A 19670-nucleotide genomic window follows, 5' to 3' on the forward strand; every position below is an offset into this window, starting at 1 on the left:
GCATTTTATTGTATACATTCTACCTAACTGTAGGTGGTGCTCTTGGAATTCTTTCTATTACAAGACTGCAAATTTTAATAGATAGATTGAAATCGTGCGAATATTGGTTATGTAACCCATCAGTGGCAGAACATAGTTATGTTTGCTTGTTTTCAGAATATGCATTCTAATACATATTGTTTTATTAGATAAGGAAGATGATGATAGTTCAGACTCTGATTCTGATTCTGAATCGGCAAAGAAGTCCCGGTACAGGCATCGCTTGCTGCGGCACAAACTGTCCCTAAGTGAAGGAGAATCTGAAGGGGAAAAAGAAGAGAAGAGAGATAAATCCAAGAGCCAAAAGGATGACAAACGTCGAAATAGACGAAAGGGTAAGCTGTTTGCCGTTCAAAGTAGTTGTTGCATGGTCCGCCCAGCAGGCTGAATACGGAGTTTTACCAAGTGGACAACAGCAGTAGCTTTTCAAATACTTCATGGGGAGTTCAAAGACTTCACACCTATAAATTTCTGGTATTCTATAAGATTTTACATATTAACCAGTACACTTAGGGGTATATTTACATAAGTGTGGGTTTATTGAAGTGGGTGTATGGCCCTTAACCAATCAGATTCTAGCGATTTTCTTCTAGATAAATGATAAATAGAATTTGATTGTTTGCTATGGGCAACAGCTGCACTCCTATATCCTATCTGGTTTAAAGAGTATGTGCCGTAGATTTCAATGCTCATAGAAACATCACACTTGTCGATTGTTACTATTAAAATATGCTATTTTTCCATGATGGTTATAAAATATCAGATAAGGGTCGTACATACTGGGAGATGTGTGCTGAGCGGTCTAGCACAGACCACTCAGCACACTTCTCTCCCCCCGCTCAGCTCAGTGCGATGTGTGCTTAGCGAGGGGTGATGGACAGGGGAGCCGTTCATTTCACCCAGCGGTGAAATGAGCGACCTGCTAGATTGTGCCTGCATGCAGGCCAATCTAGCACCGGCGATAGCGCGCATTGTTGTTGCCGGCACCCCTACACATGGAACGATGTGTTTCTAACTTCTAAGCAATCTAGTCAGACTACTTAGAAATTAGGTGAACATCGCTCCGTGTGTACCCCCCTTCACAGTATGTTCCAAATACAGCTTACAGGTACTTTTCTCTTTCTTCCTGGTCTGATGAGGATAAAGATTAGATATACATTTGGCCCACTTTCCTGCACTATTGTAACTCATCGCTACTGTAGGGTGGCCCACCAATTTCTATATTTGAATGTTCTTATTAATGACTATGCAAACACAGTAAAGTGTCAAATAGTTTTGTGATAAAACCCAAATGGGATCTTTTTGGCCCTAGAATCAAATGTGAACTATAAGGATGTTAATGAGAGAAGCTTTTAAAGGAATGGTATTTAAGTCCTATATAGCGAATACATTGTGTAAATCACAATATTTAAGTAGGATTTTTATTTTTTGGTTTGTTTTTACTATAGGATGTTTAATGTCTTCTAATGTTGCAAAGATTTTGTTTTATTCATATAATTTCTGGCCTTTGCAAGATCTGTTGTGAATCTTTTTATTCACTCCATAATGATCAGGAAGATTCATGCAAACACATCAGTTTGATTGTCGAGCCTGTTTTTTAAAGTTGACTTGCAGTCAATATCGAAGTACATGTTCTTTTCAATAATGGGGTATCACATCAGGCATCTGGTGATCCCTCAGTTACCAATTACATCCGTAGTACCCATAACTTTCTATGGAGAGTGCAAAAATGCACAATTTACTAAGAGCTATTGGAGCTTTGCCAAGGTAACTTCTGCTTTTAGGCATGGTTAGGCGTTGCAGCCTCTACTTCACCAACCCATACTTGCACATGCGTGAGCCCAGTGTCTGCTTGTTAGGCAAGTTTAACCTGAACTTACTTTTTACTCTAAACTGGAACGGGCCCCTGTGGACCCACTGTCCAACAACAGATTTTTAATCCATTTGGGGGACAAATAATTTCTTATTGCCACTATATGCGGCAGTAAGAAATTTATTTTTTTGTGACTGTTTTGAGAAACGTGACTAGGCCAAGTGTTTTTAACATGTTTTCATGATAATTTCTTCCATGGTTTAGTTAGCAGTGATGAATCTGATCCTGGAAGTGATGGGTCTGGTGTTAGTGAGGAAGTCAGTGACAGCGATTCTGATGATCTGCGCCCCAGAACCAGGTATATTTCTATCTTTTCTGTATATTCACATTTATATTAATTAAAAAAACAAAAAACACATTGCACTTTCTAAAGGAACGCTATCCTAAAAAAAAAAAAAAAAAAGTTTCTTAACTGTGCTCAGCACACGGACATTTATGTGCTAAACATAGTTTGTTAATCTTGGATAAGTTATGAGGAAATGCTTGGAGTTGCTATTGCAATCTTTTTCTGTGCTCTATTTAGTTAATCATAACTTTCTGGTCCTTGCATTGCCTGCCCTATGTCATATCCCACCACTATGACATCACACGTGCCTTGCACTTGGCCTTTCTGCAGCCTCTAGTGTAGTCACAAATTTACTTCATTACATAAATGTTTATAGTCATTTCTGAAGAATTTGGGGAAAAAAGAAAATATTGGAACTTGAGCTAAAGACTTGCCAGCGATGTAATGAAACCTAGGATAATTTAGTTTATTTATTTATTTACTAATTAGAAAGTATTATATAAATGTTGAGAAACCATTTAAATTTACACTGTACAGTTTCTGTAAAATATAGTATTTATACTGTCATTGAAGTACAGTGCCACTATCCACATAGCAGCTATAGGGTATTCAGAATTATTTGAAGTTTCTGGTCCATGCAATGCTCACTATGTCTTAACCTAAGTCTTGCTCTATACATGCTTAATCTTCTAAGAAATTGTTTTTTGTTGTTAAGGGGCCTACACACGAAGCAATTCAGGCTATGAATGATTTTAGCTTAACAATTTCCCTTGAAGCTCCCAGAGTCCAGAACCAACGATATTGACTATACACACTGAACGATTTTGATTATGAACTGTTATAGGCTAATATTGTTCACTACATACACCCATAAACGATATGCACTATCTAAGCAAAATTAGACACTGCATGCACTGTCTAATCCAAAATAGAGTTCATGCAGTCTATTTTTTCCACTGCTGACTATATGCGGGAGCGCGCATCATTCATCGTTGAATATACACTAGCTTTGCAATTGATGTAGTCTGTATCGTTAGCTCATATTGCTCCGTGTAGACCCCTTTAGACTCTTTCTAGAACAAGGAACTTTTAGCATTCATTCAAATCTCGGCAATGTGCCTCTAAACTAGTTGAGAAGACACTCCATGATGGTGTACCTTTACTCGTTTGTCCTTGCACCCAATAGATGTGTGCAGGAAAATGAGTGAAGATTCCTTACCGTAGTAAACAGTAATGTGTGCAGTACATCCTCGCTGAGGATTTAATTACTCCCATTGACTGTGTCACAGTAAAGGAAAGTGGTAAATACCATGTTAAAAAAACAATTTCAGCCTTCTCATATTGACTACCAGATTTATTGGGAAGAGTGTTAAAGTTTGAGTTTGTAGAATTGCCAATTTTTCCAGCAGTTTGGCCACAGTTTAAAGCAACAATATTTTTAATGGCAAAACCAAGGTAGGTGTGGCCTTCTAAAAAAGTAAATAAATTACCATATTTAATCTTGCTGTAAAATCGCAGAAAAATCGGCATTACAACGACCTCATACACTTTATTCTGTCAGCCACTAGGGGACACTGGCACAACTGCAAGACCGTGGGATGATTGTGGCTTACAGGGAACTAGCACTTTAAGTAACCCAAGAAGTGAAACAAGCTCCTCCCCCTCTATCCCCCATTATCCCTCAGTTTTGAATTTGTGCAGTGGGAGCTGTCATTGCTGACTGAGCTCCAGTTCATTCTATATTTACTTTCATTTATTTAATTAATTTAGCTTTTTTTATTCATGGGACTTGGTTTCCTGAGGCTGAGGGAACTTTCGCCACTTATGAGAGAAGTGGGGCCGGGTTACACACTAGCAGCGTCAAGCTGCGGAAGGAGAACAGCGCTTAATCTGAGAAGCACTGTTCCGCCCGAGACAGCCGCATCCTGAGACTCCGGTTGGGTGAGTGAGCCTCCTTGTGTGGGGCACTGTACGCGAGTGGCCGTGATGTGGTCTCCACTGCACTGCCATGCTGACAGTACACAGCGCGAGAGCATAGCTCACTCAGTGCAGGATAGAGGGAGGTTACAGCGGAGGTTAGTGGAGATGATCCGGGGTAAGCAGCGGATCTGTGAGCGAAGGCGCAGGGCATTTAACTAGAAGGCAGACAGCATCTGGAGCACCGCAGCCAAAGGCTGATTTTTATTGTTTAAGGCACCCACTCAAAATGGCGCTTAGGGACCTGGTTGAGATGGGTGCCTGTGCATAGGGGACGGAGTTGGCAGGTTTTCAAACTGTCAATCACAGAAAAAGGTGCCTTCTAGGGAGGCCAATCCTGGGATCGGCGGGATCCCGAGATTCTGGACCAAAAATAACGTGATTTGAATCTCGTAATTGGACCCTCCAATCCCGGGATGTTCAGTGAGGGAGGGTGGGTGGGTGCAAGTAACACTAACTATTAGGCGGGTAGAAGTATTAGGTGGGCGGCAGCCATGAACACAGACCGTGGCGGGGGCAGTTCAAATATAGCGCCCGCTAATCAGGGAAGCTGCTGCAGCGGCTCCTGATTGGCTGCCAGACTGTCCGTTTTGACTGGCTAGCGGCCAGCGCTACAATTTGAAAGGCCTCCGGCGTGTTCAGCGTGTTTTGTCCATGGCTGCCGCCCGCCTAATTGTAAGTGTAGTATTACTGACACCCACCCTCCCTCACTGCAGTGCTCCCTGCAGCCTCCCTCCCGCTCCGCTTCCTACACCCTCCAATGCTGCTCCCTAGTTCCTTCACTACACCCACAATAACCCCCGCTGCTCTCTACACTACACCCACTATCCAGCGCTGCTCCCTACTCTACACCCACTATCCAGCGCTGCTCCCTACTCTACACCCACTATCCAGCTCTGCTCCCTACACTACACCCACTATCCAGCTCTGCTCCCTACACTACACCCACTATCCAGCTCTGCTCCCTACACTACACCCACTATCCAGCTCTGCTCCCTACACTACACCCACTATCCAGCTCTGCTCCCTACACTACACCCACTATCCAGCGCTGCTCCCTACACTACACCCACTGTCCAGCGCTGCTCCCTACACTACACCCACTGTCCAGCGCTGCTGCTCCCTACACTACACCCACCCTCCAGTGCTGCTCCCTGCAGCCTCCGTGCTCCCTACTCTTCTCCACTCCCAATCTCCCTGCTCCCTACTGCAATCCCGGGAATCCCGGGATTGAGCATTTTTCAATCCCGAATCCCAAGATTAAAAAAACGGCCCTGGATTGGCCTCCCTAGTGCCTTCCTTATGGGCCCTACACACTGAAGGATTTAAGTGAACGATATGAACGTTCTCATTCATTAATGAACGAGAACTCTTTCATATTGTGTGTGTAGGCACCAACGATGAACGATGCGTGGCCCCGCGCTCGTTCATTGATGGTGCCCCGTCGCTTCTGCATGCAGGCCAATCTCGTCCATATTAGTATGCAGTACTATTGAGCCGGGTGACGGTCGGAGTGAAAAAACGTTACTCCACCCCCCCCCCCCCACCCCCCCCCACCCGCCGCCGGGTCGCCGCAGCACATGAATAGCAACAATGTTTCTTCCCTTTTCAGGAATCAGCACTGTTAGCAGAGACAGGTGCACATTCCTTCAGACTGAACTATCGTGAGCTGGGCGAAATTACTGACCCAGATGAGTTTCCACAGGAACCTTTTCAGTGGTTAAACCTCTTTTCTCTTTCATCCATTAGGGGACACTGAAACAGCATATACATTAGGGGTGTGAAGCTTGCAACCGGAGGTGTGGCACAATCTAAAAATTAAACATGGTCTACACAGCCGACTCCTCCCCCTTCACGCCCCCCTTCCCTCAGTTTGAAAAATTGTGCTGGCGGTACAGCATCGGGGGGCTACAGCTCCTTGGAAGAACTACTGAGAGACAAAGAATGGTTAGTGCTGCATCCTCCTAACAAAAGGAGGACAAAGCCTAAGGTGTCTGAGAGACAATGATCCCTTCTGAAGGGAACTGCTTCTCTCTACAGGAGATCCTAAAGCAGCCAGCAAAACAATGAGTACTGGCTGTAGGAATATGTGACCAGGAAGACTGTACCACATTGAAGGACGCCGCAGTAAATAACATTAGACTAATAGACCTAAAGTGCTCCCCTGCTCTGAGCAAAGGCACATCAGACGCGACAGCTAATAGACCAGAGCGGAGAGGAGCTCTCCTTATAGAGGCGCGCTGTGCGGCGGTCTATTTCCCCAGCGGGTATCACCGCTGGGGCTGTTAGGAGACAGCATGTCCCGGCTGTAGGAAGCACTCAGCCTGGAAGCGAGTGCTGGCTGGAGGAAACGCTCAGCCTGGAAACGTGCGCCGGCCGGAGGAAGCGTTCAGCCTGGAAGGTCCGCGCCATCACAGCCGCAGCTGTTACCCCTGCACCCCCTCCTCCGACAACGGGAGATGCGCATCGCCGCAGAGCAGACCTAACAGAGAGCGGAGAGGAGCTACTCAGGTCAGGAGGGGACGCGCTGCGGGTGCAATGATCAGCGCTGCTGCGGCTATCACAGCAGTTTAGGTGTATAGCAAAGTGGATTACTCCAGTCGCTGGCCAGCATTACAGAGCTCACAGCAGGGGTCCATAGAGAGAGAATTGAGTACTCCCTTGTTAACAAGGGCGGAGTATTGAAGTGAATATGAATTTTCGTTTGCGGCCATTTTTTATATATTCATACTCCCCTCTCAGTGAGAAAGCCAATTAGCTACAGGGGGAGGGTTCCGTGGTTCTGGTTTGAAAGATAGATAGTGTCTAGTTAGTCAGTCAATAGATAGACACCATATGTTAGATGGACATTAGGTCGACAGGGTCAAAAGGTCGACAGGGTCAAAAGGTCGACATGAAAATGGTCGGCATGAAAAAGGTAGACACCATGTTTTTTGCTTTTTTGTGGTTTGTGTGGATAGTTTTGTCATCTGGGACCCCTAATTGTAGAAAGGCATACCCTCGCGGGGCTTGCTTCGCTCGCCAAGCTTCGGGCACGGTGACTCGCTGCGCTCGCCACAAGGTTTATAACCAACTCTATGCCGACATGGATAGAGAAAGTATGAAATAATCCAAAAACATGTTACATTAAAAAAAAAACATTTGTCGACCTTTTGACCATGTCGACCTTTTGACCCTGTCGACCTAATGTCTGTCTAATATATGGTGTCTATCTATTGACTGTCTAACTAGACACTGTCTATCTATCAAACGGATAGGGGGTTCCGTACACTAAATAGATTGCTCCATCTACTGGTAAGAGTCTATGCTGCAAAGGAACTCCTGTACATTATTCATGCGTTCTTATGCTTTTATTTTCAAGGGACTTCTATTACAAAGATCCCGATGAAAATAAACGGAAGCTTTTGAATATCAACCCCATCATCAAAACTGAATTAGTTGATGTGCGAAAGTTGCAGGTCGGCTGATGATTTAAATTTTACTATAAAAAGATATAGAAATATATCAAGGGAGCGCTATAAATTAAAAATAGAATTTAATCATTTCATGTTTCAATTTAAAAACAATATAACATATTGTGAATTTATAATTGACATATATATCATACAATTATTAAAAACTGTGTTGAATCTAAATAGCACAAATGTCTCCAATTTGTAAACAATAGCACCAATATCCCTTATGTGCGATAGTTCCTTGTATTCTGGGATAATAAGGTGCTTAGATGATATATTCAAGTCTTATATAGACAGAAAGTAACCCATTTGCTGCTCACCTCCTTGGTTCTAATGTTAGTTTAAATTAGTCAAGCAACAGCTTTAATTTATAGCGCTCCCTTGATATATTTCTATATCTTTTTATAGTATATTTATTGTTTGGCACTCCAGTAGTACCGGTTGGGAGCTGCTCAATAACAATTATTAATATTCATTTTTGCATATATGTTGAAAAACGAGCAGGATAGTTGACTATATAAGCGCTAGGGATTTCTTGGTCTTTGTTTTAAATTGTAATTAATTTTATTTATTTATTTTCTCTCTTCTCCCAGTATTTTTTTTTTTTTTTTTTTTACAAAAAGAATTTAGAATCAGCCAGGTGATTCCAGTTTATTTTGCTTCCATCATCCGTCACGGCCTTTCTCTTCCTACATTAAAAGGTGAAAGTATGGCGGAGTAGTCTGGAACGGGGTTAGTCTAAAGCACCAACCCAGACCTCTAATCATATTACGTTTACAGAAACGTAAGACGGGAGCAAAAAGAACCAGGTGATCTCAGTTTATTTTATATATGACGTTTGCAGAAAGCACGACAGTTGGGAGCTCCGGGGTGTGCGATTCGTGTTTAGAAAGGGACGCACAACCTAGGAGCAGTACTGCGTCTAGGTCATGGGAACATGCCCAATCAGATTTCCGAGGCGGAGAAATCCCGAAAGCAGCATCCAGGCTGCAGGATTTTCGTATGAAGGAATCTATGATCAAATAATCCCGCCAGCACAAACAGTAACGGATGTGCGCATAGCAGTTAATAGATCCCACCTCATCCTACCAAGAGGGTTGGAGGAGGAAGATCTTGTTATTGAGGAAAGTAGGCGAGTTGATAGAGACTCCCTTGGATACCGGTTCTCAGGAAGATAAAACAGCAGTCAAGAGTTTTCAGATTCCATTCTTGAAACGGTAAGGTTGCCAAATTGGTTGCCTGGGGCCTGTCTGCTCCGGACCACCTCCCCAACAGCCTGATAAACCTTTTCAATTTCCAAAGAGGTTTTAAGTAAATTACCCTTTACCAAAGAGGGTCATTGTGAAGTGGGCGGTTCCACCAGTAGTGGACGCCTCTTTTGGTAGATTATACCTAATGTGACGACTTAAAACGGCTTTAGAGTCGGTCTCTGTAGCAACAGGCGCATCACACGCCTACAATAGTCAGCGCTTGGGAACAAAGCCATAGTAGCAAGCGGCTAGGCGCATTGTTCAAGTTATTGAAGATGAATAACCTTTAAGAAATTGCTCAATTGACGGAGCATATCCGAGAGTCAGCTACATATATAAAGTGCCAGGCCTTAGAAGATGCTACATAGAAAGCATCTCCAAATCTGCCTTATCGGCTAGAAGAAGTTAGACAGGTGGATTTCGCAGGCAAGGGAAATAAACTTTTCTACCTAAACCATTATACAAGAACCACTTCGCAGGTTAAAAGAACCAACTCTGGGAGGCAGAGATAGAGGTAGACAACAGCCAGAAAGCAGGACAAGCCTGCTGACAACACCGTGACATGACGGTCTCTCAGCTTATCTGGGGTCCCCCTTGAGGGGCGCACGGCTGGAAGTTTTTCGGGACACCTGGGTCACATTCTCACCAGTAGTTTGGATAAACAGGAATTATCTCCATACCTGATGCCAGACTCTTGAGAAGGATCGGGATTTTATTCAATTCTTTTTGTTATGCCAAAACCGGTAGGACCGGTCAGACCGATTCCCACTTTAAAGGATTTGAACCAGTCTAAGGGTTTATGGATTAAAGATGGAGTCAATCCAGTCGGTCATTGCAGGTTTGGAACTAGTAGTGTTCGTGGTGTCCATGAACATAAAGGCTGCTTACCTTTCTGGTAACAAATTGGACCACTCCCAAACCTACTTACGATTCGCTCTGGAGAAGGTACACTACCAGTTCAAATCCTTGCCATTTGGACTATCATCGGCCACTGAGAGTTTTTATGAAGTTCATGGCTATACTGGTCGCAAGAAGAGCTTTCGGTATCACAATGTTACAGCTAGACGAGACACTGATCATGGCCCATTCTCAGGACCAGCTGATCAGAGATGTGCAGATGACTCATCAATTTCTAAATCAACACGGTTAGATTGTGAACTTCCAGAAACCTAACCTGATATTAACACACAGTTTTCGAGTCCTTGTCTAAGGCTAGACACGATAAAATTGCGGAAGTTTCTGTCAAAAAGCATAGGGAAGCTAGTGGATCAGGTATTACTGGTCCAAACGGTTTCCTTACATCTATGTGTACAGTTTCTCGAGAAGACAGTGGCGTCTTTCGGGACTTTACAGTACGGCGGACTAAATTCCAGGCCATTCCAGAGTCTTATTGCTCAGGGCACAGTTTCGAAGAGAATATGGCGGTCGGCACAGGTCCGAACCTTTGTAGTTGGTGGTCATTACAAGAAAATCTCGCAGCAAGAGATTCTGGTTTTAAAAATTGGAGGATCCTCACAACGGATGACAGTCTCAGAGTCTGGGGTGCCATTCTAGAGGAACATCAGTTGCAGTGCAGATGGGCGCCACAAGAGAGTGTTCTACCCGTGGAATTTATGCGAACACAGCAGTTGACAAAAGCTCTTCTCTTAGCCGAGAACCTGGGGAAGAGTTAACACTTACGGATACAGTCGGACAATGTACCAGCAACAACATACATATCCCGTCAGGGAGAAGCAAGATGGCGTTAAAGGTGACCTCAAAGATCTTGTTGTGAACAGTGAGGCGCACCATCGTTCTTCTCGACGTTCATTTCGAGAGTAGAGACTAGGAGGCAGACTATATCAGTTGTCAGGACATGTGTCCAAGAGTGTGCTCTCTATGGCCACGAGTCTTCATGATGGGAGTGAGTAGATGGGGCCTCTCTATCTCTGCTTGGGCCGTTTCGATACAATCATCAGCTGCCCGGGTAAGGGACCTGACTGAGATTCAGCAGCGGACGGAGTGGACGCGTTAAGACTTTCAGGGCCTTACAAAAGAGTGTCCATTTTTCAAGCATTCTCCTTCATACTCGGGGTACGCAGGATGATAGCCGCTCGGAAGCCAGTCAAGCACAGTACAGATGTCAGGGTTAGCATTACTGCCTTACAGCACACGGACCTCTACATGTGTGGAATTTGTACATACTCCCTATACTTGCATGGGTTTTTTCAGCCATGCTCTACTACAGAATATGGAAAAGATACATGGAGTGGTGTCAGGAAAGGGGGTGAAATGAAAATGACTTGTCTAGATTCTACGTTCCCTCCAAGCCGGTTTAGAGGGAGCCCTACATTTCGGTTCCTTGAAGGTTCAGACCTAGTCTCTCTCTCCATCCTATGTTCAACAGTGTTTCATATGCCTACAGGGAGTGTATACTTATTGCAGGGACTTCTAAGGATACAACCTCCTTTTTTTCGTCCTCCCACTGCACTGTGGGACCTGATCTTGGTGTTAGAGATTGAGATCAGCAATCTTTTAGCTTTCAGAAAGAGCAGACTGGAATTTCGCTCCTTGAAGATCACTTTATTAGCCTTAGTTTCAGCCAGACGAGTTTCTGGGCTGGGAGCCCTATTGTGTAAGGGTCCTTTCCTACTTTTCCAGGACGATAGGGCAGTACTCCGTATGAGGGCAGAATCCTCCCTTAGGTACGAAGTTATCACTGGAATATGCAAGATCATGGGTTTTGAATCCTGGTTATGACAGAATTTTAAATATCTAGCTTTTTTATGGTCCCATACGTTCAAGGATTTGCAGAAGGGGATGTGTCTTTAGACGTGGTAATAGCACAGAAAATACAGATTTACATACACGTTACATCAGCCTTCAGCAGGTCTGACCATTTGTTTGTTCTTTATGATGATACGAAGAAGGATTGGCCAGCATGACAGCGGCCTCTGACCAGATGGAGGGTTTCCATTCACAGGTGTGTGTATATACTGTATATGTATGTACTAGGTGATTCATCGCGCCCTACGGGCGCTCTTCACACCGTCTGAAGGTTCTACGCCCCCTTAACCTTTGCATGCCCCAACATTTTTATTATATGGAGTATTTGCGCCAAGCATAATTTAGTGAGTGGTGAAATATTGCATGGACAAAGGGCGTGCGATGGTTAAGGGGCACGATAAGTCACCTAGGTGCTGTGGTTGAGGGAGTGGCAGGTGCGGGGGAGACGTGGATGGGGGAGGGGGTGTCGCAGGTTGGGGAGGGGCGGTTGCGGAGGTTGGGTGGGGGAGGGACGGGTGCGGGGATATCACGGATGGGGAGGGTGTCCGGAGGTGCTATGGGTGGGGGAGGTGCGTTTGGGGGGGGGGGGGGGGAGGATGCGCAGATGGGGGTGGGGAGGTGCTATGGGTGGGATAGGGTCAGGGGTGTATGGGCAGCATATGGGGGAAGGGGTCCGAAGGGGCTGCAGGTGGGGTAGGTATGGGCGTGGCGCGTGTGTGTGGGAGGGGCAGGTGCTGGGCTGCGATGGATGGGGGAGGGGTTCCGGAGATGCTGCGGGTGGGGTAGAGGGTCGAAAGGCGCCGCAAGTGGGGGAAGGGCAGGTAGGGGGGTGCCGCGGATGGAGGAGGGGGTTCAGAGGCGCTGCGGAGGGTAAAGGGGCGGGTGTGTGGGTATCACGGGTGGGGTAGGGGGCCAGGAGGCGACATAGGTGGGGGAGGGGGTCCGGGGGCTCTGTGGGTGGTGGAGGGGCGGGTGCGAGGTTCCTGTGGGTGGTGGAGGGGCAGGTGCGGTGTGGGTGGGGGAGGGGCACTGTATATGCAGCCAACCATTCACATATGAGGCAGACACTCCCATGCACGCACTATACCCCAGACAGCGCGCACACAATCTCCTGGAGCAGCAGTAGCAGCATTGTAGTGAACTGGATGCGTGATCCCTCACACTTGCTGCTGGTGCTGCTCCTGCTGTACGGGTAACGGCGGCAGGGGCTCAGAGACGGGGTCGTGGCTAGTCTGTAGCAGGTGACGGGAGGGAGTGCGCCGCTCAGTAACACTGTGCGCGCCTCCGGCGGCGGATAGTGGCTGACAGAGGGTATTCGGGGAGGTGCAGCAGCGGCGGGAGGCGGCCTCATTCTGTGGCCGTGCTCAGCCGCCCTCCTACCCGCAGCACAGGATCCGTGCAGGTGTGCGTGCTACAGAGCATCCCCAGCTCCCTCCATACAGCGGGGACGGGGGGTGAGTCCGGGTACCCGGAGTGGTTCTGTGTCAGGTGCAGCCAGCAGGTGTCAAACATTTCGCTGCGTCTCCCTGTGTCCCCAGCTCCCTCCATATAGCGGGTCCGGGGGATGAGGCGGGCTACCTGGGGGGGGATCAGTGGCAGGGGACGGGGCGTACGGGCTGTCCCGCGTTTCCCTCGCTGTCCCGTTGGCGGCAGCGTTTCCCTGTGTCCCCAGTTCCCTCCATATAGCGCAGGGCTGGCCAAACCGGTCCTCGAGATCTACCAACACTTCACATTTTCCAGACCACCTAACTGGTGCACAGGTGTAGTCATTACTAATTAAGATGTGCTGCATTCATTCCAAACTGACAATTGTACAGATCTCCAGGAGGCCTGGAAAACATGAACTGTTGGTAGATCTCGAGGACTGGTTTGGCCAGCCCTGATATAGCGGATCCGGGGGATGAGGCTGGCTACCTGGGGGGCTCAGTGTCAGCGTAGGGAGGGTACGGGCAACTTATTGTAGTGTCTGGCAGCGTCTCCCTGTGTGAGCGGGGACTCAGCAGGAGGCAATTACTAAAGTGGCAGCCGAATGGGCTGCCAGTGACAATGCTGCCTGGCGCTATGTGCGCAATGTCTTGGGGTGGGGCCGTCGATGGAGCCGTAAGCAATGGAGGGGGCCGGGGCCAAGATGGCGCGGGGATGAGACTGCTTACCTGGTGTGGCTCAGTGGCAGGCTTGACGGCCCGTATGGGCTGTCCCTCGCATTCTTTCTCAGGAGGCAGGCATTCCAGTGGCAGCTGGACAGGCTGCCAATCACAGCACGTCCTGGCGGCGGCTGGCCAATGGCGGGCGGAGTGTGCCGGGGGCTCGACGGGGGAAGACTCCACCAATGGATTGCGGGGGGTGGGGCGGAGCGGAGTTTGCACCCAATGGCTGCCGAGGGGGGTCGGAGCCGCAACGGAGGCTTAAGGTGGTGCAGTTGTCTCTGCACAATCGCGGCCACTCTGACAGTCTCAGGTATTGCGCACATATAGATTAGGGATCTCCTAAGGCTATCTCCTGATCTCCTATATATTAGCCCAGATCTGTGAGATCTATGGCTTGACTCCGCCCAGCTATGTGACTCCGCCCAGTGTTAGCAAATGAGGCACAAAGCCACAGTTCTGGGCTAATATATAGGAGATGTGTGTGTGTATATATGTGTGTGTGTGTATATATATATATATATATATAATACACAAATGTACCCAAATCTGCGCTAACAGGGGGGCTGCACTTTTGGAATAACCCTTTTGCCAGTTAAGGGTTCACAATAAACATATACAACAGAATTCCATGTGCGCACAACAGACTTTTTAAAATAAAAATTACTGATTGTCAATTAATATACAACCAACAACCATAAAAAATTCACAATAATTTATTAAAAGCAATTCATTGGACATGTATAACCTCTAGCAGAATAACATCAAGGTTTTGGTGTCCTTGCTATAGAGTTCAGAACCTTGCGCACTTGGAATTCTGTTGTGTGTGTGTGTGTGTGTGTATATATGTGTATATATATATATATATACACACACACACACGTATTTTCCTGTGGTAAACGGGTCCCCTTTTCATGAAAGTGATTACAGTCACAAATTGTGTAGTACACTGTGGAAGTGTTGATTATTTACCATGTTTAAGAGCGGCAAAGGTGAGGAAGGTACACTCACAGGAACACCAACACTCATATCATGTTTGTCTTGTTTTAGCTTTCACCAGGGGTTATTGAAAAATACAAGGCAGATACAGGTGCAGATGGATCCACCTTGGGCTATGTTTGCACAGACTTTATTCAGAATAGCTGAACGGCTAATTCCTCCAACTTCTGTACCAGGTATAGGTTACACGATTAACCGTTACATGCAGCTCCCCACCTATGGTGTATCCCTTCCAGCATCTGCCTCATAAAATAAACAAGCTGATAAGAGGGTGGTAAGTAAATCTTCACCCTCACAGACTACACATGATTCAGATGAGGATTCATCGGAAGATGAACATTCAATAAATTCTACTTCGGCATACGAAGAGGAGGAGGAAGGTCTCAGCTCAGTGAATATAGATGAGTTAATTTAAGCAATGAAAGCCATTCTATCCTCAGAGGATTCAGCAGAGCCTGTTTTAAAAACCAAGGCGCCTGTGTTTAAACGTCCCAAAACTGTTAAGACTGAGTTTCCAGGGTCAGATCAGCTGATGGAAGAGGCTTAGGCTACGCCCAGTAAGAAGTTTAGAATTCGTAAGAGAAGGAATTACAATTATCCTCTTCCAGCAGGGGATTGTTTAAAAAGGGAGGTGGCTCCTAAAGTAGATACGCATGTAATTCGATTAGTGCGAAAATCTACATTACCTTTGCCTTCAACATCATTATATGATGTCACAGATAGGAGAGTGGATGGTTTTCTAAATACCAGTTTTTCCCTGTCTGGGGCAGTAATAAGGCCAGCCATGGCTTTAGCTTGGATGGCAAAGGCAGTGGCTGCCTGGGCTGATGCATTGGGGGTTGGAGGGGGGGGGGGATTTTTCATTAGCTTCTAGAGAGCAAAAATCCCATGTAGCTCATATAAAACAGGCTGCAATGATCTTGGAAGTAGCAGCATTGGATATGGGCACTATTGCCTCCAGGGCATCAGCTTCAACAATAGCTGCTCACAGAGCAGTTTGGCTACATACGTTGAAAGCTGATTCAGAATCTAAGAAGGTCCTTGTTATCACATCTGGATCGACTGTCTTTGACGGCGTTGCTCTTGAAACCTCTATCCTGAAGTCAAGAGGATTCTCACAATAGGTAATTCAAACTATGCTCAGAGCAAGGAAACCTTCCTCAGCTCGCATTTATCACCGAATATGGCAAACCTATATACATTGGTGCAGTGAACAGAAAATGGACCCTAAGTCTTTTAGAGTTTTCAGGGTCTTAGCATTCCTTCAGGCAGGAATGGATAAAGGTTTGAAGGTGGCTTATTTGAGAGTGCAAAAAATTGCCAATTTACAGGATGTGTGTGCTTTTTTCCAGGGAATGCTGCGCATTCAACCTCCTTTTGTTCCTCCTACAGTGCCTTGGGACTTAAGTCTAGCCCTGAAAGCCCTTCAAGTTGCCCCATTTGAACCACTTAATAAATTGGATCTTAAATGGTTGACAGATAAAGTTCTCTTTCTACTGGCTATGGCGTCGGCTAGAAGAGTATCAGATTTAGGGGTATTATCATGTTATTCCCCATTTCTGATTTTTTTTTATCCAGATAAAGCAGTTCTCAGAACTAGATCTGGGTATCTTCCGATGGTGGTGTCTAAATTCCACCTTAATGAAGAAATTGTAGTCCTGGCTTTCCAGGTACCGGGCCTTTCTGCGGGAGATGCATCGCTGGACGTGGTCCGTGCATTAAGGATCTACGTGGATCGTACCAGTGCCATCAGAAAGACGGATTCTCTCTTCATTCTCTACGGATTTCACAAGAGAGGATGGCCTGCTAATAAGCAGACACTGTCAAGATGGCTTCGGATGACGAGTTCAGAAGCATATTCTCAGGCTGATCTCCCTGTTCCGGCTAATGTCTGCTCACTCTACTCGTAAGGTAGCTCCATCATGGGCAGCACAACGTGGTGCTTCAGCAGAACAGATATGTAAGGCTTCCACATGGTCTTCCATTAACATATTCATTAGACATTATGCCTTGGGTACCTTTTCTTCTCATGACTCTGAATTCGGGTGAAGGATTCTCCTGTCCAATCAGGAGCGTCCCCACCACTAAATTGCTTTGGGAAATTCAATTGTTATCATATGGATAACCTGTGGACCCTGCCGGAGAAATACACGTTATGGTAAGAATTTACCGTTGATAACAGTATTTCTCCTAAGTCCACAGGGATCCCACCCTGACGCACCTGATTTGAGGATCCTTTTACTCACTAACCTCTTCCTCCTTATACGGAAGTGTGTGCATGTGTGTTCTTATCGCCTGATTAGGGCTATCTATGATGCTCCTGCCTTGAGCTTTGGATTACAACTAATTTGCCTGAGGAAGGAGGCGGGGATATATGGACGGGCCCGTTGCATGCTGGGAGGTCGGAAAAGCTTTGACCGATTGGTACAAATCCGCTGACACTTCATCATATCCCATTGTTATCTTGTGGACTTAGCAGAAATATTGTTATCAACGGTAAGTTCTTACCATAACGTATATTTATGCACTTGTTTGCTTGGGGAAATGGTAGCAGCTTTCGAAGCTCTGTAGTTCGGCCATTTTCAGTCACATCCTTTCCAGCTTGATATTACGTCAATGGTCGGGGTCACATCTACACCTTCAACAGTTAGACTGACTCCAGAGACGCGACTTTCGCTTCTTAGGTGGCTCCAACTGCACAACCTCATTGCGGGCAGGTGGTTCGGTGTATGGGACTGGACGCTCCGAACGACGGATGCCAGCCTCAGAGAATGTGGCGCAGTTTTGTTGGACTTCCATCTTCAGAGTCATTGGTCTTCACAGGAATAACTGTTGCCAATAAATGAGTTGGAACTGAGAGAGATCTACAATGCGGTGGTAAAAGCTGCCCAAGTTTTTAGATTCAAGGCGGTAAAGGTTCAGTCGGGCAACTGGACTGCTGTAGCGAACGTAAACAAGCAGGGAGGAACTCGCAGTCTCGAAGCGACACTCATTCTCCTGTTTGCCGAACGCAACACTGTAGTCCTCTCAGAAGTATTCATTCCAGGAGTAGACAATTGGGAAGCAGACTACCTCAGCCGTCTGGATCTACATCCAGAAGAATGGGCACTTCACCCAGAGGTGTTCGAGACTCTGACACAGCACTGGGGGTGTCCCATCTCAATGATCAGCTTCCTCGATACATCTCCAGAAAAAGGGATCCTCAGGCAGAGGCTGTAGATGCTCTGGCCGTGACTTGGCCGTACCACCTAGTATACGTGTTTCCTCCGTTTCCTCTATTGTCTCAAATTCTCAAGAGAATCAAATGGGAGTCAGTTGCGGTGATCTTGGTAGCACCCGATTTGCCTTGGAGAGCTTGGTTTTCAGATCTGTGCCTTCTGCTAGCGGACGATCCTCTGCCTCTACCTCTGCGAACGGATCTACTCCAACAAGGGCCCTTCATGTATTCAGATTTACCACGACTACATTTAACGGGATGGCTCTTGAGGCAGACATCCTAAAACGCAAAGGGATTCCGTAATGTGATTCCCACGGTGTTGCGTGCATGAAACATGCTACGGTAGCCCATTACTATCGCATCTGGCACTCTTATATCTCTTAGTGTGAATGAAAAGGGTTTCAATCAGATTATTTTCGTCTCTCACGGTTCTTGCTCTTTCTTCAGGTAGGTTTATATTCCGGACTTCGTCTAGGATCCCTGAAAGTTCAGGCATCTGCCTTATCGATTTTCTTTCAGAGACACCTGGCGCTCCTACCGGATGTGCTAACTTTCCTCCAAGGGGTCCTTCGGGTACAACCCCCGTTTGTTCCCCCTATAGCTCTTTGGGACTTGAATCTGTGCTGGATTATCTGCAGTTACCCTGTTTTGAACCCTTGGAAGATGCAGATATTAACTATCTTACTTGAAAGACTGATTTTCTATTAGCCATATCTTCAGCCAAGAGGGTATCTGAATTAAGTGCCTTTTCTTGTATGTATGCCTCCCTACTTACTTTTTCATCCTGATAGGGCTGAATTGAGAACACATGCTTCCTTTTTTCCCAAGGTCGTGTCTTTTCATATCAATCAACCGATTGTGGTACTGTCCTTACAGGCGGACTCTGGGAAACCTTCTTCTCTGGATGTAGTAAGAACGTTGAAGATCTACGTGGAACGGACAGCACCGTTTCGAAAGACTGATGCTTTATTAGTGCTTTATGATTTTGAGCGGCGAGGGTGGCCTGCTACTAAGCATACCTTGGCCCGCTGGATTCGGTTGAATATTCATCAAGCATATCTACACCAATCTAGGTGACCACCATTATCCATTGTGGCCCACTCTACACGTTCAGTAGCGTCTTTCTGGTCCGCTAGTAGGGGGCTACCATGACTCTGTAGAGCAGCCACTTGGTCCAGTTCATACGTTTGCCAAGTTCTACAAGTTGGATACTTTTGTGGCTTCATCTTCATGGTTTGTCTATCTTGTTTTTTCAAGTTCCTCAGCATTCTTCGCCCAGGGGGGAAACTTTGGGACGTCCCCACGGTCTTGACGTCCTGCCAGTGTCCCCTAGTGCCTGTCAGAAAAGGAGGATTTTGGTACTTACTGATAAATCCCTTTTTCGCAAGCCATAGGGGACACTGGCCGCCCTCTCGTTGCTGTTCTCTTGCCTTCATTGTTGTTCTGTTTGATTGTTGTATGCTCTCTTCCCTCGTATAGTCCTGTTCTCTTGTTCCCGTCTCCTCTCGGCTAATACATAACTGAGGGATGATGGGGGATAGAGGGGGAGGAGCCTGTTTCACTTCTTGGATTATTTAAAGTGCCAGCTCCCTGTAAGACACCATCATCACCCCACAGTCTTGAAGTTGTGCCAGTGTCCGCTATGGTTTTCGAAAAAGGGATTC

The 19670-nt window shown here is 46.3% G+C and overlaps 1 protein-coding gene across 2 annotated transcripts in view; it reads left to right on the forward strand.

Annotated features, from left to right (window-relative positions):
• Positions 1–19670, forward strand: part of ATRX (ATRX chromatin remodeler) — a 561376-nt gene that overhangs the window by 268037 nt on the left and 273669 nt on the right. For both annotated transcript variants that reach the window (XM_063937173.1, XM_063937174.1), the window contains 2 exons: positions 189–374; positions 2117–2210. In XM_063937173.1, coding sequence (XP_063793243.1) covers positions 189–374; positions 2117–2210 — 280 coding nt within the window. The remainder of the gene's footprint in view (positions 1–188; positions 375–2116; positions 2211–19670) is intronic.

This window comes from Pseudophryne corroboree, chromosome 8, assembly GCF_028390025.1.
Source record: "Pseudophryne corroboree isolate aPseCor3 chromosome 8, aPseCor3.hap2, whole genome shotgun sequence".
Classification (NCBI taxonomy): Eukaryota; Metazoa; Chordata; class Amphibia; order Anura; family Myobatrachidae; genus Pseudophryne; species Pseudophryne corroboree.